The sequence below is a fragment of the Hyperoodon ampullatus genome, assembly GCF_949752795.1.
Source record: "Hyperoodon ampullatus genome assembly, chromosome: 5".
In the NCBI taxonomy this organism is placed as follows: Eukaryota; Metazoa; Chordata; class Mammalia; order Artiodactyla; family Ziphiidae; genus Hyperoodon; species Hyperoodon ampullatus.
The window spans coordinates 138,180,165-138,201,712 of NC_136918.1; the positions used below are offsets into that span (position 1 = coordinate 138,180,165).

The 21,548-nt window shown below is 46.8% G+C and overlaps 1 protein-coding gene across 3 annotated transcripts in view; it reads right to left on the bottom strand.

Annotated features, from left to right (window-relative positions):
* Positions 1 to 19,444, bottom strand: part of HLCS (holocarboxylase synthetase) — a gene marked incomplete at its 5' end in the record, with an annotated part of 193,687 nt that extends 174,243 nt beyond the window's left edge. The window contains 2 exons of one of the 3 annotated variants that reach the window (XM_079704245.1): positions 14,373 to 14,510; positions 19,250 to 19,444. In XM_079704245.1, the coding sequence (XP_079560371.1) occupies positions 14,373 to 14,510; positions 19,250 to 19,444 (333 nt within the window). Of the gene's footprint in view, positions 1 to 14,343; positions 14,511 to 19,231 lie in introns of all 3 variants that reach the window. The other 2 variants (XM_079704243.1, XM_079704244.1) reach the window with 2 other exon arrangements.
* Between the last annotated feature and the right edge of the window lie 2,104 nt (positions 19,445 to 21,548).

Genomic DNA, 21,548 nt, shown 5'->3' on the forward strand with positions numbered 1-21,548 from the left:
AAAGCACTAGATGTACTCTCTCATTTAAAAGTAATTCAAGTCTTAACTGCTTTTCAAGAGACTAAAAGGGGAAAAGGCCATTCCCTACATACTGGAAAGACATAAACTTGCCCTTCACTAATAGGAAATAGGAGAGAACAAGCCCGCAATATCCAATGATTCATGGCTATTCATTCACCCTTAGATCAGCTTTTCTCAAAGTGGGGTCCAAGACCCACTACAACAGAACTCCCCGGGAGCAGATGAAAACTTCATGTTTCTGGGCACTACTCTCTGTCTGGTGCTTCAGACTCTCTGGAGTTGCAGCCCAGGAATCAGAAGTTTAAACATGCTTCCCACTGATTCCTGAAATGTGAGAGCAACCTTCTCCAGAGAGCTCCGGCCTGTCGCAGTTCACATTTCCACCACAAGGGGGACAGGGAAAATGAGAGTAGACAAAGCTCAGTCCTTTAAGCCAGCGGTCCCCAAACTTTTTGGCACCAGGGACCAGTTTCGTGGAAGACAATTTTTCCACGAACCGGGGTAGGGGGGATGGTTTTGGGATGACTGAAGCACATTACATTTATCGTGCACTTTATTTCTATTATTATTACACTGTAATATATAAGGAGATAATTATACAACTCACATAATGCTGACAGGAGGCGGAGCTCAGGCAGTAATGCGAGCGGCGGGGAGCGGATATAAATGGCTATAAATACAGATGAAGCTTCACTCGCCCATCCACCGCTCGCTCACCTCCTGCTGTGTGGCCTGGTTCCTAACAGGCAATGGACCAGTACCAGTCCGTGGCCCAGGGGTTGGGGGCCCCTGCTTTAAGCCTTCCAGTGTTTATGAAAAAAATCTGAGACTGGGACAAGGGGAGCCCCTTGGGGTTGGGAGCCTGGCTCTGGAGCCCTAGATCTGGGTCTGGGTCAAACTGTGCTAATCGTCTCAGAACCTCTCAAGTCTCAGCTTCTTCATTTCATAAAACAGGAATAATGATAGTACCCATCATTGTATAGGTTTGTTATGTTAATGAAATTAAAGAGTTTATGTAATGCCCCCAGTAAAAAGCTTGGGACAGAAAAAGTGTTCAGTTAATGGAAGCTGCTATTATTAGAATCTGGCTTTAAAAGCAATATTGAATATAGTGGTCCTTTTGCAAGATGCCATGAATAATTTCCCTACCTCCCAAAATCTTCTCAGGGATGTCCTGCCCCACATTGCATGATCAGAGATATATACTTTTTTTTTTTTTTTTTGCGGTACGTGGGCCTCTCACTGTTGTGGCCTCTCCCATTTCGGAGCACAGGCTCCGGACGCACAGGCTCAGCGGCCATGGCTCACGGGCCCAGCCGCTCCGCAGCATGTGGGATCTTCCTGGACCGGGGCACGAACCTGTGTCCCCTGCATCGGCAGGCGGACTCTCAACCACTGCGCTACCAGGGAAGCCCTAGAGATATATACTTTTGAATTCCATTTTTTAAATTGTTAGGTTAGGCTTTTAGAACTAACTCTTGCTGAAAACAATTTTAAAATGCTGGATATGGACTTCTTTGGTGGTCCAGTGGTTAAGAATCCGCCTTCCAATGCAGGGGACGCAGATTCAGTCCCTGGCCAGGGAACTAAGATCTCACATGTCACGGGGCAACTAAGCCCTCGTGCTTCAACTACTGAGTCCGTGCCACAACTACAGAGCCCAAGTGCCACAACTAAGACCCGACTCAGCAATAAACAAATAAATAATTAAATGCTGGATAAATAAAGAAAACATCATTTTTAAAGCACTGGAGAATTGACTAGATAATGAAGAACTTCCAGGCCAAATGCCAGGGTAAATCCTGAACCTACAGAGGTAAGGGGAATTCCCACAAGCCAAGGAACTTTGGCCCTGAGGTTACTTGCTTATCCAGGAAACCTGGGATTTAAAAGTCAGGGCCCATAAATAAATAAATAAATAAATAAAAGTCAGGGTACAACTGGCATCAAGATAAACATATAGATCAATGGAATAGAACTGAGAGTATAGAAATAAACATATACATTTGTAGACGATTGATTTTGGACAAGGTTCCCAAGACAACTCAAAGGGAAAGAATCATCTTTTCAACAACTATGCTGGTACAACCAGATATCCACATGCAAAAGAATGAAGATGTACCCCTATCTCATACCATGTATTACCAGGTACAAAATTAACTGAAAATGGATCAAATCCTCAATATAAGAGCTAAAACTACAAAACTCTTTGAAGAAAACATAGATGTAAATCATCACGACCTTGGATCAGGCACTGGTTTCTCAGATAAGACACCAAAAGTACAATCAACAAAAGAAAGAAATAAATAAATTGGACTTCATCAAAATTTTTGAGTGGGACTTCCCTGGTGGCGCAGTGGTTAAGAATCCTTCTGCCAATGCAGGGGACATGGGTTAGAGCCCTGGTCCGGGAAGATCCCAAATGCCACAGAGCAACTAAGCCCGTGTGCCACAACTACTGAGCCTACGCTCTAGAGCCCAAAAGCCACAACTACTGAAGCCCATGTGCCTAGAGCCTGTGCTCCGCAATAAGAGAAGCCACCACAATGAGAAGACTGTGCACCGCTACGAAGAGTAGCCCCCACTCGCCACAACTAGACAAAGCCCGCGCACAGCAACAAAGACCCAACACAGCCAAAAATAAATAAATTAAATAAATAAATTTATTAAAAAAATTTTGTGCTTCAAAGAACACTTTCAAGAAAGTGAAAAGACAACCCACAAAATGTGAGAAAATATTTGCAAATCATGTATCTGATAAGAGATTTGTATCCACAATATATAAAGAATTCCCACAACTCAACAATAAAAAGACAAATACCCAATTTAAAAATGGGCAAAGGATCTGACTAGACATTTCCCCAAAGAAAATATACAAGTGGCAATAGCACTTGAAAAGATGCTCAACACCATTCGTCATTAGAGAAATGCAAATCAAAACTACAATGAGATGGACTCCCCTGGTGCCGCAATGGTTAAGAATCCGCCTGCCAATGCAGGGGACACGGGTTCGAGGCCTGGTCTGGGAAGATCCCACATGCTGTGGAGCAATTAAGCCCGTGTGCCACAACTACTGAGCCTGCGCTCTAGAGCCTGCGAGCCACAACTACTGAGCCCGTGTGCCACAACTACTGAGCCCGTGTGCCACAACTACTGAAGCCCGCGTGCCTAGAGCCTGAGCTCCACAAGAGAAGCCACCGCAATGAGAAGCCCGCGTACTGCAACGAAGAGTAGCCCCTGCTCCTTGCAACTAGAGAAAGCCCGCGTGCAGCAACAAAGACCTGATGCAGCCAAAAATAAATTAAAAAAAAAAAAACACTACAATGAGATACTTCATCCTCTACTAGGATGGTTAAAATCAAAAAGATGGACAATAGGGAATTCCCTGGTGGTACAGTGGTTAGGACTCCACGCTTTCACTGCCAGTCGGGTTCAGTCACTGTCAGGGAACTAATATCTCACATGCCATGAAGCGTGGCCAAAAAAAGATGGACAATAACAAATATTGAGGATGTTGAGAAATCAGAACCCTAATACACTGGTGGTAGAAATGTAAAAGGGTGCACCCTCCTTGGAAGAGTTCATCAGTTCCTCAAAAAGTTAAACAGAGTTTCCAAATGACCCAGAAATTCCACTCCTAGGTATATACCTAAGAGAACTAAAAATATACATCTACACACAAAACATGCACACAAGTGTTCATAGCAGCATTATTCATAATAGCCAAAGAGTAGAAATATCCCAAATGTCCATCAACAGATAAATGGATAAATAAAATGTATATATCCATACAATGGGATATTATTCAGCCATGAAAGGGAATGAGGTACTGATACATGTTACAATGTAGATGAATCTTGAATACATTATGTTAGGTCTAGGAAGCCAATAACTAAAGGTCACATATTATATGGTTCTATTTATATGAAATATTCAAATCAGACAAATCTATAGAGTTGGAAAGTAGATTAGTGGCTCCCAGGGACAGGACCCCTGGAGAGTGACTGCAAATAGGTACACATTTTTGGGAGGGGTGATAAAAATGTTCCAGAATTAGATGGTGGTGATGACTGCACAACTACTGAATTGTAATTATACACTTTAAAAGGATGAAATTCATGGTACGTGAATTGTATCTCAATTTTAAAAAGAAAAAGAAAAGAGTCTGGAGTCCTCCAAGGTTCAACACTACCCCACAGAATCATTATGCCTTAGTATTTCATTTCTCTCCTTAAAGAGAATTCAAACTGAATTTAACTTTTCTCCTTAGGCAAACAATAATTTTTAAAGTTGAGAAACAGTGTCTTCGAGGGAAAAATAATAAATGCAAGCCTTTATGGTCAAAAGGTCGAAACGCACTAATCAGTCTAGCCTATTTGGAGAAAGAGAAACCTCAGAGTTTTTAGCTCTACATGTAGCCTTCCCTCCCTTTTACCACCTACTTCTCCCACCTGCTCCCAGACATCCAGCCAGAGTGAGCAGGATTCACCTGGAGGGGCCAGCCTGACCAACGCTTCCGTAGGACTCTGCATTTCAAATAGGACACCTTTGATCCAGGGTGAAGAGTTGAAGTCTACAATTCAGACAAATATTTAGTTGATTCCCAGCTTTGAGAATGCAGGAAGGATGTCAGCTCAGGAGGATGAGAAGATAAAGTATCGCCTTGGCAAGAGCTGACTTTTCAGATGAGGGTGAATGGGAAACATGAAAAGGAGCAATGCAACCTCCTGCAGGAGGCTAAAAGCATCTTTGTTCTCAGCGCTATGACTGGCAGAGAATAAGGACAAATACTCGGCCGGTGGAGATACAGCCCAGAATTTAGTTGTTCAGACGTTGATGTAGCACCCTGCTGCAGCGGGCACTGGCGTGGAGCTGTGTGCCTCAGAGTAAGCACTTCCTGTAAAAGGAGCCAACAATGAAATCCTCACACCCAGGAGAGACGCAGGAGATAAAGCAAGCGGGGAAGGACAGGAAGCAGCCAGAGAACAATATATACACACGTCCCTGATCAAGTTTCTCAACTAGGCCGGCTGTTTCCTCACCTCAGTGCATTTCCTTTTTCTAGGAACGTGGTCCGTGAGCCACAGACCATGCAAACTCCTCCAACCAGCGCTGCGGCCCCGATCAAAGCAAAGCCGCAGTGTCACCGGGACTCATCCAGGGTGTCTGCCATCCGCCCGGTGGCTAAAAGCAAACAGGCCACTTCCCATATGCACTTCCAGCTGGAGACAAAGGGACACAGGAAGAAAGGGGAAGTCAAGCAAAAGGCTTACTCCCCAAGATCAAAGGCAAAGGAGCCCTGGTCAGCCCTAAACAAGGGGATGTCCTCCTCTCCTGTGCAGCCTGCAGAAAGCCCTTCCATAACCCGAGCTTGGGACTTGAGGCTGCAGTGACTACACTGATGTGTCCACTCCACTCAACGCAACACACACGTGCACCAGGAAGGGGATCCAGGGACCAACGGAATGGGGTTAAACTCTCTACAACAACTTGCCCTTCCCAAGGCTGCCTGCAGCAGGTGCGGAGCTGAAGTTCTGCAGCTAATCGGGCAACGGGAATCTCAACAACCAATTAGGTGATGGTTAATCTATGTGCCAACTCAGCTAGGCCACGGTACCTGGATATGTGGCCAAACATCAGTCCAGAGGTGACTGTGAAGATATTTTTTAGATGTGGTTCGCATTTAAAATGAGTCCGCTTTGAGTAGATTATCCTCTGTAATGTGGATGAGCCTTGTCTAATCAGCTGAAGGCCTTACAAGAAAAAGACTGAGGTTTCCAGGGGAAGAGGGAATTCTGCCTCTAGACTGCCTTCAGACTCAAGCTGCAACATCTATCTCCCCTGAGTTTCCAGCCTCCGGCCTGCCCTGCAGATTTGACACCACAATCACGTGAGCCAATTACGTAAAATAATCTCTTTCTTTCTGTTTCTCTCCCCCGCCACTTCCTCCCTCTCTCTCCCTATATATGTACACATATATGTATATGTATGTATGTATAATGCACGCATGCATGCGCACACACACACACACACACACACACACCCTATTCTGTTTCTCAAGAGAACCCAGATAAATACAAGTTACAATCAGTTACACCCTGAATAAGATCAATGTCAGAGCATCGACACTGCTAATTTTCTGGCTCTTGTTTCTCCTCTTACAAATCAGTGTAATTACATGCTAGGTTTTTAAACATTTAGTAATGAACTGAATGCAGGAGGGCTGGACACACAGAGATGTGAAGAATCTGAAACCAGGGGAGTAAGGGGAAGAGGTTATTTCTTACTTTCAGTTATGCTCAATGCCTTTTGGGTTTGAAAACAGAAAGGATACAGGAGTACTACAAAATTCATTTTCACTCTATTATTTAAAAAGATACTATGCCCCATGGTGCTCTTAAGAGAAGGGTGTTGGAAAATCAAGTGACAGTGTAAGGCATATAACAAGTCCACAGCTAGCAAGAGCTGAAATAATAAAGTGACCCAGGTGAGACTTAAGGTGGTCCTGCAAAACCGTAACTGACCAGAAACTCAAGAAAAAGGGTGGTCCAGGTGTTCTAATTTTCTGAATAAATGAGAGCTAACCAGAAAAGAATAGAAATACCCTTGTTGTCATAACCTTTTTCTATTATGTGTATTCTTCTTCTTTTTTTTTTTTTTTTAACTTTTTTCTTTTTGGCCACGCAGCTCACAGGGTGTCAGTTCCCAGACCAGGGATCGAACCCATGCCCCCTGCAATGGAAGCACAGAGTCTTAACCACTGGACTGCCAGGGAAGTCCCTCTCATGTGTGTTCTTTAGATGCTCCATAACCACCTGAGACCCAGTGTCTACAGTGTACTGTACTAGCAACCCCAGTTGTTCACCTTATATCCCTGCCCCACTGACGTTGGTAACCCGAGGAAGAGGAGAAGTTTTAACAGACATCCCAAGTGTTCTGGTTATACACTGTTGGTAACACACCACCCCAAAATTTAGTGGCTTACACTCATCATTTATTTTGCTCGCAAATCTCCATTTGGGCAGAGCTTAACAAGGACGGCTCAACTTTGCTCCATATGGCATCAGCTAGGATGGTTCAACTGGGTCTGGACAATCCACTTCCAAGGTGGCTTCCTCATACAGCTGGCAAGCTGGAGCCGCCTGCCAGCTGGGAGCTCAACTAGGACTTTCCACTGAGGGCCTCAGTTCTTCTTCATGGGAACGTTGCCACAGGGCAGCTTGAGCTTCCTCACAGCATGGGAGCTGGGTTCCAAGAACCCAGGTGGAAGCTGCAAGGTTTCTTATGATCTAGCCTTGGCGGCCCCAGAATGTCTCTTCTACCACATCCTATTAGATAAACAAATCACTAAGGTCAGCCTAGATTCAAGAGAGGGGTATAAGACTCCACCTCTCAACAAGAGAAGGGAATTTGCAGCCATCTTAAACCTACTACACTGAGTTTCAGCCAGCTCTCTCACTCCTCCACTCTGTGTGAGACGGACGTGCTCTTTTGGTCTGGTCCCTGCAGGGGAAAGATGTGTGGGGCAGAGCCTAGAGAAGTCGCAGCTTGAAACAGCAGCAGCGGGCTTCCCTGGTGGCGCAGTGGTTGAGAGTCCGCCCAGCGATGCAGGGGACACGGGTTCGTGCCCCGGTCCAGGAGGATCCCACATGCCGCAGAGCAGCTGGGCCCGTGAGCCATGGCCGCTGAGCCTGCACGTCCGGAGCCTGTGCTCCGCAACGGGAGAGGCCACATCAGTGAGAGGCCCGCATACCGCAAAAACAAACAAACAAACAAAAAAAAACAGCAGCAGCAAACCTGCTCAGCCTATGTGTGACATGAGCAAAAACAAAGATTTGCTGTTAGAAGCCACTGAAATTCTGAGGTCATCTGTTATTTCAGCAAAGCTGACTAAAACAATGTGCAAAACTGCATTCTTTACAGGGGTCCCTCCACCAGCCCCTCCTGCCATATTCCCTGTCTCCAGGAATGACCCACCATCCACCCCACAATCCCTCATCATCTCATAAAAAGCTCCTACATCTGTCCCCGTCTCCCCTTCCCATTACCAATACTCTGCGAGGCTCGTCTCTGTTCCCACATGGAGTACAATCTGTTCCAGGTTTGCCTCCCTCCGATCCAGGCTCCAATCTGCCTGAACTGTGATCTTTCTAACGTACAAATCTGCTAATTCTGCTAAAAAAAATTTTTTTAAGGGAAAAGAAAACCAAAAAAGAATAATAATTTTTTAAAAAAAGAAAAGAAAAACGTTTTAGCCTACTGTCCATAGGATAAAGTCCAAATTCCTAATTAGTGCAAAGAAAACTTTTACAATCTGTGTATCCTGTGTATTTGCCATACTATTAAAGAACATTCAGTTTTGCTACATAAAAAATAAGAACAACAAACAGCATGAAGATCATAGATATATTAAGTCAGTAACTTTTAAGACATGCTAAAGATAGGGGAGACAAAAGGAACGTATGGGGGCTTCTCTGGTGGCGCGGTGGTTGAGAGTCTGCCTGCCGATGCAGGGGACACGGGTTCGTGCTCCGGCCTGGGAAGATCCCACATGCCATGGAGCGGCTGGGCCCGTGAGCCATGGCCGCTGAGCCTGCGCGTCCGGAGCCTGTGCTCCGCCACGGGAGAGGCCACAACGGTGAGAGGTCTGCGTACCGCGGAAAAAAAAAAAAAAAAAAAACTCAGATATTACTTCCCGCCCCTGGAACATCCTTCCTGACGCCACCGCATCTGGAGAGATTCACCATCACCCCCATACTTGCTTTCCCAGAGCACTTTTCACAATGAACTTTAATTGTTCCTTTCCGTAGCTGTCTTCTCCCTGACACTGTCAGCTCCTTAAGATGACCGTGACTGTCGTCTCTAAAGGCATCTTTCACCTCCATATGACATACCTCCAGCCCTAGCACACAATCTGGCACATAATAGGCACTCAGTAAACCTTGGATGGAGGAATGAATGAAGGCCTTGATAGAATAATAGGAACATGAGTGAATTTGCTTTAATAAGAGAACTGTGGAAGTTCTTTGGGTCAGAGATTCTTACGGAACAGGACTGCTAATATAAGCATAGAAGATACTGAAAACTGAGCTGAATCTGCCACGACCCACTGGTATCTACTATGGCACCTAACAAAATAATTAGAACACAGTCTACTGTGCAATAAATATCTGTTAGTGAAAGAATGACTCAGTGAAAATATGAATATGTGAATGCTACATTTTTTTTTTTTTTTTTTTTTTTTTTTTTTTGCAGTATGCAGGCCTCTCACTGTTGTGGCCTCTCCCGTTGCGGAGCACAGGCTCCGGACGCGCCAGCTCAGCGGCCATGGCTCACGGGCCCAGCCGCTACGCGGCATGTGGGATCTTCCCAGACCGGGGCACGAACCCGTGTCCCCTGCATCGGCAGGCGGACTCTCAACCACTGTGCCACCAGGGAAGCCCCATTTTTTAAACTTAATTCCTGAGATTCATTTATTTGCTATTGGGGGTCTGTAGAAAAACCACAGATGCAAGCCATCTGAGATATCCAAAGTTTCAAAAGATGTCATTTTCTGACATCTGTAAGAACGGTATCGCATCTGTAAGCATGGTATTGTACAATCCTAAAAATGGGAAAGGATGTCAGGTCTCAACAAGTTCAAAAGTCTTTCCTCCATAATGTATTTGCTGTTAAATATCTTAGGATTCTGTCAAATTCAAATGACTTTAGACTTAGGTGAAAAATACATAGAGTCCTAAGAGCCCCCAAGCTGCAAAATCCCATCAAACAATCGACCTGAATGGTAACAGCAGACCAAGAAGACAGAGACCTGTGAAATCAACTCCTTTTTAAGATCTGAAGCCCAGGGACTTCCCTGGTGGTGCAGTGGTTAAGAATCTGCCTGCCAATGCAGGGGACACGGGTTCGAGCCCTGGTCCGAGAAGATCCCACATGCCGCAGAGCAACTAAGCCTGTGTGCCACAACTACTGAGCCTGTGCTCTAGAGCTCACGAGTCACAACTACTGAGCCCAGGTGCCACAGCTACTGAAGCCCGCGGACCTAGAGCCAGTGCTCCGCAACAGGAGAAGCCACTGCAATGAGAAGCCCGCGCACTGCAATGAAGAGTAGGCCCTGCTCACCGCAACTAGAGAAAGCCCTCGCGCAGCAACGAAGACCCAATGCAGCCAAAAATAAATAAATAAAAATAAATTTATTTTTAAAAAAAGATCTGAAGCCCAGTTTACAAAATGGAGCTCTGTGTAATAGCCAGATTGGTCCAACATATGGCTCTAGACATCTCCAGCTCCTGGCTGCAAGACCTACCAAACCCTCTAATCACAAATAAGGTGAGTTAACTGGATAGTACCCTTGGTGGGTAGGCATCCTTTTACCCCCAGAAAACTAAGAATTAAGTAACCGCCATTAAGCGAGATCTTAATTAAATTACCCTTAGAAGGTAAATTAAATAACTGTGACAGAAATGCTAATTATCTGCCAATATCCAGCCTTTTTTTCTCCCTTGTAATAACAGAACTCCAGGTTTCTACCGAATCCATGGCTGTCCAGCTATGGACTGCATTTCTCAGCCTCCCCTGCAGCTAAGTGATGGGAGCAGAAGTGACAAGTGAAAGTTCTAGATCACAGTTTTAAAGAGGAACCTGGTTGATCCCTACCGTCCTTTTCATCCCCCATTCTGAGGGCTGGGATGTGGATGAGGTTGGCAGTGGGGGGGACGGGGTGGTAGCAGGAGCCAGCCTCCACCAAGAGAGAGAAGAAGGATGGCAGAGGGGAGATAACGGAGCAACAAGACAGAAGGGAGCTGGGTGCCTGGATGCCCTTCCAGAGCAGGCCCACGCCTTCAGAGAGGAGTAAACTTCTTCTCTGAACCACTGTGGTCTGGGTATCATTTGTTACAACAGCTTAGCCTGTACGTTACATAATACAGTAACTGTGCTGCTTAAGGTGCTATGTGTGGACTTCCCTGGCAGTCCAGTGGTTAAGACTCCGTGCTTCCACTGAAGGATTCGATCCCCGGTCGGGGGACTAAGATCCCACATGCCACAAAGCGTGGCCAAAATATAAATAAATAAATAAAAACTTTTAAATGCTATCTGTATAGGGCTTCCCTGGTGGCGCAGTGGTTGGGAGTCCGCCTGCCGATGCAGGGGACACGGGTTCGTGCCCCGGTCCAGGAAGATCCCACATGCCGCAGAGCGGCTGGGCCCGTGAGCCATGGCTGCTGAGCCTGCGCGTCCAGAGCCTGTGCTCCACAACGGGAGAGGCCGCAACAGTGAGAGGCCTGCATAACACACACACACACAAAAAAAAATGCTATGTGTATAAAGAGATACACTAAGTAACAACAATTTAGGAAATTAAGAGCACAGCAGTCATATTTTTGTGTTAAAAAGGAATCTGTGCATATTTGATATTTTATGTAATTGCAATATTTTAGAAGTTCTGGCCCTCATTTTAAATTGAAATCTTACTAAATATATATAGCATTAGAATATATAAGAAAACTTCAAGGGCTTCCCTGGTGGCACAGTGGTTGAGAATCCACCTGCCAATGCAGGGGACATGGGTTCGAGCCCTGGTCCAGAAAGAACCCACATGCCACGGAGCAACTAGCCTCTGCGTCACAACTACTGAAGCCCGCGCACCTAGGGCCCGTGCTCCACAAGAGAAGCCACCGCAATGAGAAACCCGCGCACGGCAACGAAGAGTAGCCCCTGCTCGCCACAACTAGAGAAAGCCCGCACACAGCAACAAAGACCCAACGTAGCCAAAAATAAATAAATAAATAAATTTTTTTAAAAAAAGAAAACTTCAACCTTTAATCTGATAACTTCAGATTTCTTATCTTTAAAAATGACAATAATGGGGCTTCCCTGGTGGCGCAGTGGTTGAGAGTCCGCCTGCTGATGCAGGGGACGTGGGTTCGTGCCCCGGTCTGGGAGGATCCCACATGCCGCGGAGCGGCTGGGCCCATGAGCCATGGCTGCTGAGACTGCGCGTCCGGAGCTTCTGCTCCGTAATGGGAGAGGCCACAGCAGTGAGAGGCCTGCGTACCGAAAAAAAAAAAAAAAAAAAGATGACAATAATGGACTTCCCTGGCAGTCCAGTGGTTAAGACTCCACGATTCCACTGAAGGGGGCATGGGTTCGATCCCTGGCTGGGGAACTAAGATCCCACGTGCCACACACCACAGCCAAAAAAAAAAAGAAAAAATTACAATAATATCTTGTAGAATTGTAAGCATTACAGGTAATACATATAAATGCCAAGCAGGGGCTCAATAAATTTTATCATTATTATCATAAGTATATATAAGGCTTAATAAAACAGTAGGAACCTGCAGGAGAAAACATAATGTCGTAGCATACTAGGCTACTCTCAGGCCACCTGCCAAATCCTACGTCCCCTCCCGAGCCCCAAACAGAGTTTCCTGCTCTCCTTTACTTCACCTGATTCCTCTCATTTCTATCCACCTTGAGTTATAGTCAATTATTTCCAGTCTTATTCCTCTCTTCCTTTTCGTTCATCCAAATCCAATGTCTTTTTTTTTAATATTTATTTAATTTATTTTTGGCTGCGTCGGGTCTTAGTTGTGGTACTCAGGATCTTCGCTGAGGCGCATAGGCTTCGCTAGTTGTGGCGAGAGGGTTTTCTATTTCTAGTTGTGTTGCACAGGCTCCAGGGTGCGGGGACTCTGTAGCTGTGGTGCCTGGGCTCCAGCTGAGGCGGGCGAGCTCAGTAGTTGTGGCACGCGGGCTCAGTTGCCCTGCAACACATGGGATCTTGGGATCTCAGTTCCCTGACCAGGGGTCGAACCCTCGTCCCCTGCACTGTAAGGAGGATTCTTTACCAATGGACTACCAGGGAAGTCCCCAATTCAATGTCTTAAAGACAGTGTTTGTGAGATGGAGGTCCAGTGACTATGGCTTTCTGTCATCAGCAAAACCCCTCTTGGAGTATCCACACGGCAGGCGAGGAACATACGGTGGGTGAGTGAAGGCAGAAAGGACTCATCACAGACACCCAAGCAGAAGAAGCACACAAGAGGGGTTAGGGTCAGATTTCCATGAACCTGAGAGGTGCTGGCTTTGGTCAGGAGGCATCCATGGAGAGCTTACGCCAGAGTACAACCCCACTGGATGTGTGTCTAGAAAGATAACTGGCCATCCAGAGGAAACCGCACTGAAGGTACCCAAGATGGGATGACATCTTCACAGTTTCAACAAAAAGATAATGAAGAAGAGAATGGAATGAGGAGGGATGGAAGTGAAGGAGTAAAGCAGAGACACCCGGGGAGAGGAGTTAGTAGAACTCGTAACCGAATAGCAGGAAGGATGCGGGAGGGGGCGAAAGGAAGCACAGTTTGGGGTGTTCACCCGAGATTTTCTTCTTTTCCAGCAGAGGAATATAAACAACCAGTGTGGGACACATTACTGAGTTTGAAGTGCTTTCAGAACACTTGGGGTGAAATCTCCAGGAAGCATGTGGCAATATAAATCATCTGATTTTGGAAGCAATAAGCTGTGGAGCGGGACCCTGTGACCTGGGGAGAGACTTGAGCAGCGCTGCGCAATAACAGACCTCAAGCCACAAAACAACTTAAAACACAGGTAGCTTTTTTCTTTTCTTTTTTTTTTTTTTTTTTTGGCTGCACCGCATTGCATGCAGGATCTTAGTTCACCAACCAGGGATCAAACCTGTGCCCCCTGCGGTGTAGAGTGGAAGCACAGGGTCTTAACCACTGGACTGCCAGGGAAGTCCCAAAACACAGGTAGGTTTAAATCTAGCAGCCACATTAAAAAGATAAAGAGGGCTTCCCTGGTGGTGCGGTGGTTGAGAGTCCGCCTGCCGATGCAGGGGACACGGGTTCATGCCCCGGTCCGGGAGGGTCCTGCGTGCCGCGGAGCGGCTGGGCCCGTGAGCCATGGCCGCTGAGACTGCACGTCCACAGCCTGTGCTCCACAACAGTGAGAGGCCCACGGTACCGCAAAAAAAAAAAAAAAAAAAAAAAAGATAAAAAGAAAGAGGTGAAAGTAATTTTACATATATATATAAATATATATATATATATATATATATATATTTTTTTTTTTTTTTTTTTTTTTTTCCCTGGCCGTGCTACACAGCCTGCGGGATCTTAGTTCCCTGACCAGGGAGTAAACTTGGGCCCAGCAGTGAGAGAGTGAGAGTGCCGAATCCTAACCACTGGGAGTTCCCTACTAATATATTTTTATTTAAACCAAAACATCAGAAAAGAAAGGGAATCAATCACAAAGGCCAGGAAAGAACACTCATAAAAAAACCCAATTAGTTTTGATTACGGTGCACAGATGAAAACCACGGTACTCACAGTTTCCGAAGAGGACGATGGTCTCTGTAAAGTGTCACCTTGCACCCAAATGCTCTCTGTCACAAATGCTATGTGTTCTGCTTCAAGTACAAAAGGAGAAACCAGAAATAGGGCCCATTTGTTCAAGTCATCAATGGACTGGATAAATGGAAAGAAACACAAAAAGGAAGGATTCAATATGACTTCAAACCACAACTGCCATGTATATCAACATCCAGGACAACCCCGCCTCTGCAATTCCAGGTGGCATCTAAATAAATAAGGTCACTGGATGCTCTCCTATAGACCACATTAACCCTGCCTTTTTTTGTTGAACTGTGACTGTCTAAACAGCTGCAACATCCCTCAATGTCTTATGACAGTTTTAACATCTCTAGATATTTCTTATCAAGCAATTAATTCTGAAACTTATTCCCACCATTCCTTACTGCTGAGAGCATGTAGGAACCTTCCAAATTACAACTTGGAAGCACATTTAAAGATGAGGCAGCTCAGGGACTTCCCTGGCGGTCCAGTGGTTAAGACTCTGTGCTTCCACTGCAGGGGGCATGGGTTTGATCCCTGGTCGGGGAACTAAGATCCCACATGCTGCTCAGCACGGCCAAAAAGAAAGAAAAAGATGAGGTGGCTCAGAAGTGCATGATGGTCAGCAGAAGCCTGTTACTGACAGATGCCCGAAGAGCTGTTCCTCCTTTTCCTCCAGCCATTACAGCATCAAGGTTGGTTAGCAGGGACTTCCCTGGTGCCACAAAGCATGGCCAAAATATAAATAAATAAATAAAAACTTTTAAATGCTATCTGTATAGGGCTTCCCTGGTGGCGCAGTGGTTAAGAATCCGCCTGCCAATGCAGGAGACACGGGTTCGAGCCCTGGTCCTGAAGATCCCACATGCCGCGGGGCAACTACACCCGTGCGCCACAACTACTGAGCCTGCGTTTTAGAGCCCACGAGCCACAACTACTGAGCCCGCGTGCCACAACTACTGAAGCCCACGTACCTACAACCCATGCTCCATAACAAGAGAAGCCACCACAATGAGAAGCCCGGGCACAGCAACTGAGAGTAGCTCCCGCTCACCACAACTAGAGAAAGCCCTCACGCAGCAACAAAGACCCAACGCAACGAAAAATAAATTAATTTAAAAAAAATTTTTTTTAAAAAGATTGGTTAGCAGATTGGATGTGTCCATTAGTCTCTGCTCTTCTCCTGAAATTTCTCTAAAAGCACTGCACATTAATCTACACTAAAAACAAGGCACATCCTTAGCAGAAAAAGCTGAAATTAAGGCTGCCCATCGGTGGGGTGGGGGGTGGGGCCTTATCATCACCCTGCCCCCGCAAAAAAAAAAGGCATTTGGGTCAAGCTCCATAGTTGCTTATCAGTTCACATCTGCCCTTGCTGGGAAGATCAGAAAGTATTTTCACCAGGCCTAACAACCTGGCACAAAGCAGAAGCTTAATAAATATCTGTTGAACCAATTAATGAATGAAAATGAGGGAGAAAAAACCTCCTCCTATGGGTAAACATAATTATCAATATAATAGTTAAAAACAAAAAACAGACTGTCCACTTTACTCATAGAAAATGTGTATATTAAACAAAAAGCTTAAAATTTCCGGTTTGTATAAACTCTCTTTGGTGATACTTACCAGTTCTTGGGGGACCTTCAACTATATAAACATACACTTTCAGTACTCATGCATATGATTTTAAGTATATAAGGTATGGAGACAGCAAAGGCATAAGATTCAGTTCTGTAAAGTTACTTCAGCCCAGGTAGACCGACAATAGGTATGTACTGAACCAAATCACCAGCCCCACGATATCTGCGATCTTAAGTAACAGTAGCTAGTCACAAATAGTCAAACTTTCCGATGGTAGGCCTCGAACATCAGAGCTTAAACTCAACAACCACTACTACATTTATTGAAATACTGAGTAACTATTACAGGTCAAGCTGCTTAGCTAAACAGACCCAGTTCCTGGGGAGAAAAGGATAAAAACCGGACTTAATGGAAAAGAATATAAAAAAGAAAGTATGTGTGTGTGTGTGTGTGTATATATATATATATATATATATATATATATATATATATATATATATATATATATATATATATATATATATAAAACTGAACCACTCTGCTGTACAGCAGAAATTAGCACAACATTGTAAATCAACTATACTTCAATTTAAAAAATGAAAAAAAAAATAATGTCACAATAAAAAAAAAACTGGAAATACGAAGTGCAATTTAAAGTCTATGAGGATACAGAGCTGGCTGGTCACATCTAGTCTGGAAACTCAGGGACATCTCTGTGAGACAGTGATTTCTGGGCAAAGCTCTAAGGAGGACAGCAACCCCGAAAACCCAAAGCCGGTTTGGCCCAGGTGTCCCTACCCCTGCTGGAGCAGTCAGCAAGGGCTGAAGAGCATTAGTTACAGTTATCAAAGTTAACCGAAGCCCAGTGAAGTCATGGAGATGTGCAAAAGTAAAACTGTCTCCCAAGAGAATTAAAGACATTTGCATCTCATTGTTTTTTGGATGTTCATTATTTCTACTCTAATCTAAACCTCTTAGAGGCGTTTTTTTTTAAAATAAATTGATTGATTGATTGGCTGCGTTGCGTCTTTGTTGCGCGAGTGGGCTTTCTCTGGTTGCAGCCAGCGGGGGGCTACTCTTCCTTGAGCTGTGCGGGCTTCTCATCAGGGTGGCCTCTCCTGTTGTGGAGCACGAGCTCTAGGCGTGGGGACTTCGGTAGTTGTGGCTTGCGGGCTCTAAAGCGCAGGCTCAGTAGTTGTGGCGTATGGGCTTAGTTGCTCCGTGGCATGTGGGATCTTCCCTGATCAGGGATTGAACCTGTGTTCCCTGCATTAGCAGGCAGATCCTTAACCACTGCGCCACCAGGAAAGTCCCTAGAGGTTATTTTTTAAGTAAATGAATCCAGTTTGGAAACCACTACTATAGAAAAATCCACCCCTCAATTTTTCCTCATTTTATTATCTTTCTCAGTCAGGGTTCCTTACAAGAATTAAGCCCTCCTTCCCTCAGGAGTCCAGTGTATGTAATGAATGAACACCTAGGCGATATTACATATGCACTCTCTTAGAACTTACTCATATTTTGTGTTATACAGTATACCAACAAGGATGGGTATTTTTTAAATAAATAAATAAATTTATTTATTTATTTATTTTTGGCTGCGTTGGGTCTTCGTTGCTGCCCGCGGGCTTTTGCGGGCTTTTTCTAGATGTGGCGAGCAGGGGCTACACTTCGTCGCGGTGCGCGGGCTTCTCATTGCGGTGGCTTCTCTTGTTGCGGAGCACGGGCTCTAGGCGCGCAGGCTTCAGTAGTTGTGGCGCATGGGCTTAGTTGCTCCTCAGCATGTGGGATCTTCCCGGACTGGGGCTCGAACCTGTGTCCCCTGCATTGTCAGGCAGATTCTTAACCACTGTGTCACCAGGGAAGTCCCAGAATGGGTATTTTTTATTTGTAGCAGCAAAGTATAATCCCATGTCTAGGCCATAACTGTAGCAGGGTAACTGAGGACATGGGAAAAGACATGACCCAAGAGTCGGCTCACCTAACAAGCTGGGTGCATGAGAATGTTTCAGGACTGCAAGCAGTACTGATTGCTCTGGGCACTGATCCACGCATGTCCTTGGTATAATTGGGAACATAAGAGAGTAAGGAGGTGCATTGCTTAGATGTTCAAGGATGACACAGCCTATGAAAGAACCTTTTTTGTTTTGGATAAAACTTAAATAAATACGCCATAGTGGACTGAGGGCTTTGCTGTTTTGCCTGAGCGAGCTGCAACCCTCTACCACTGTGCTTTAACGCATACATCTCATGCGTTGGACTCATTTTCGTCCCTGACTGAACAACTACAACAATAACCTCAACAAAATATTCAAACCTGAGATAAGATTTTAATTCCCACATGGTGTATGGTTTTACACACAAAGAAAATCTCATTTTAATGCTACGAGTGATCCAACTTTCCAGAAGGAGGAGGAAAGGACAAGAAACCCATCAAAAGCAAAACACTTTTAAATGTTAATGACAAAGTGGGTGAAGTCAATGGAAATTTGCACAGAACTGCACCGTGAAGCCCATTTCCGATAGCTGAGTGGGAAGAACTATTGTTCCCATTCACAGAAAGAGAGCTGATGTTTTGCAGAGATCAAACGGCAGTCCCAGGTCACACTGTGGGTGACAGAGCCGGCTGAACTTACAGCCTTATAGCCACCAGGCTAAGTATTGGGCCAAAAGACAAGACTGTGTGCAAACCGAAACCAAACAATTCAGAGATAATCAGTAGGTGCCCGACTGGTAAATGACGCAGCTGACAGGAGCGGGGGACAGAGCAGTTTTTGTCACCTCGGGAACACCTGACAGAAAGCTGAGGATTTGTTGTCTTTCTCTGAAATCAGGTTCAACCAAACTCCAGCCCACAGGGTAGGCGGGAGAGGATGTCAGGAAAGAGGCACTGCTCAGGTGCTAATCGACTCCGCACAGGCACACAGGCACAAGCCTACTTTGCACCGCCAAGAGCCAGGCGACCATACGCTCGCGCCGGCACCCCGTGGAGAGGAGACCAGATCGCCTGTCACAGTTTCGGTCTCTGGTCCCAGTATCCGGGCTCCCATGGGCATCGCGTGCAGTGGAGCCCCGCAGCCTGCCGCTCCCCAGACCCCACGCTCGCGACCTCCCGGCGGCGCAGAGGGTGCCCCCGGGCTGCACAGCCCAGGGCGGAGCGCGGGGGCTCCGGGCAGACCCCGAGGCCGCGCCCCCGCGCGGCCCCGCCCCCGCCCCCCGGCCCGCTCGGCCCCGCCTTCCGCGCCCCCCGGCGCCCGCGCTCGCCCGCCCACCTGGCTCTCGCCGACGCAGAAGACGCGGCCGCCGCGGCTCAGGCACACGCGGGCGCCCCGGGGCTGCGCGGCCGCGCGGCAGAAGGTGAAGGAGCAGCGCGAGGCTCGCAGCTGCTGCACCGTGGTGCGCACTAGCGCGGCCGGCCCGCGCCCCCAGCGCGCCCACAGGTACAGGTAGCACAGCGTGATGAGCATGGCCGGCCGGCCGGCGGCGGAGCGCGAGCCCGGGACGCTCGCACCACCGGCCGGCCCGCCCGAGCGCTCGGCCCCGCCCTCCCGCCGGCCGGAAGAGGCTGCGCCGCCGGGGAGAGGCCGCGCCGGCTGGAGAAGGCCGCGGGGTGGCGGGGGAGGGGGACGTTTGTATGGAGGGAGATGGGAGGCCTGGACTGGAGGGAGGGGTGTGGGGAAGGGAGGTGATGGAGGGAGAAGAGAGGCCGTGCCCGGGGAGGTGAGTGGGCGGGGACCAGGGGAGGCCACTCAGGGTGAAGGGTGGAGGTAACGTGATGGAAGGAAAAGGCGGGCGGCGAGGTAGGTTGGGGACCTGGGGGGTAAGCCCGGTAGCCCGCTTAAGCCAGAGTCTGGCCTCCTTTGCTTGAGGGGTGGGAGGCGGAATGAGGAAGGGGCTGTGTATATATTTATAACGTCAGCAGCCGACATGAACCAGCCAGCACGGTACCTGGAGCCAAAGTGTGCTGATACACACAACTGCTGCCCAGTCCAAGTGGGAAGATGAGGTGAGGCTGTTTTTATTAGGTTATACTAGGCCTTCATGCAAAAAGGACTTTAAGATAAATGACATAAATTCATACAGTGCAATAATAAGTGTATTTCTGGCTCTTAAAGTAAGGACAGGAAACACGTTGAAGACAGGAGCACTAAAAAGGCGGCCCGGTGCTCTTGAATACGCGCGTCACCAGTTTCACTGTGTGTATCCTAAGATCAGTAGAGAAAGGGAAACAGGATTCAGTGTTCTCGTCCCCTAAGAGAAGCATAATGATTCCTCAGGCTGACAGAGGTTTCTCCCTGGAACCTCTTTTTTTTTAAAGGCAGTAGGTAAAGAACAGGGTCCTCAACAACTCTGAAGCAGAGTAGAGGTTTTCCCTAGGTTGCTTCCTGTTGTGGCATTTGATGTAAGTGGATGGCATATTGCAGTAATAGCAATCAGGGAGGCCACTCCCAAGTCTTCCTTAATCCCAGGGCTGATTTTTAAGTACCCTGACCATTTATTCATCTGCTTTAAAACAGCAGTACAGGAAGCCCACTTTCAGACCCTCAGGCTTCCTCTCAGATGACATAGAAAATCCTTCTCGTTGCATATAGCGACAATATATTTAAAAAGAGAGAGAAACCAAAAGGAAATAACTGGACTCAAAAACAAGGTAAGGGGCTTCCCTGGTGGCGCAGTGGTTGAAAGTCCGCCTGCCGATGCAGGGGATACGGGTTCGTGCCCCGGTCCGGGAAGATCCCACGTGCCGCGGAGCGGCTGGGCCCGTGAGCCATGGCCGCTGAGCCTGCGCGTCCGGAGCCTGTGCTCCGCAACGGGAGAGGCCACAACAGTAAGAGGCCCGCGTAACGCAAAAAAAAAAAAAAAAGAAGTCACACAGTAGGCCCTGTTTATGATCCCACATAAAATGATGTGAAAAGGCTCAGGGATGGAGCTTAGGTTCATCATCCCCAGATAGCAAAGGGGAAAGATGTAAAAATAAGACATCAGGGGATCTTACTGTCCTGATTCACATCCTGTAGTCCCTCACTACTCAAAATTTGGTCCTTGGATGTATTGGGATCACCTGGGGACTTGCTAGAAATGCAGGATCCCATGCCCCACCCCAGAACCACCAAATCAGTATCTGCACTTTAACAAAATCCCCAGGTGATTCACGAAGTTCAAGAAGCAGTGCTAAAGTCACTTCTGTCATTCCCTGCATCTGGGTTGCTCTAGCCTTGTAACAAGCCTCTTCCAAATTGTGGAGAAAAAGACCACAGAGTAGGAATTTAAAAGCAAGACTGTGATTCATAAGAACATCACTACAGGAAGGAAGGCGTTGCTCGACAGCCAGTGACTGAAGACCACTTCAGTAGTAAGCCATCAAAATGATTGGCTCTAAGAACAGCCTTCCCCGGGACTTAACTGGTGGTCCAGTGGTTAGGACTCCACATTTCTACTGCAGGGGGCGCGGGTTCGATCCCAGGTCAGGGAACTAGATCAGGCATGTTGTGCAGCACCACCAAAAAAAAAAGAAGAACAGCTTTCCCATAATCGGTCTCTAGTCTCCAGCCCTTAGGAGACCTGCCCTGG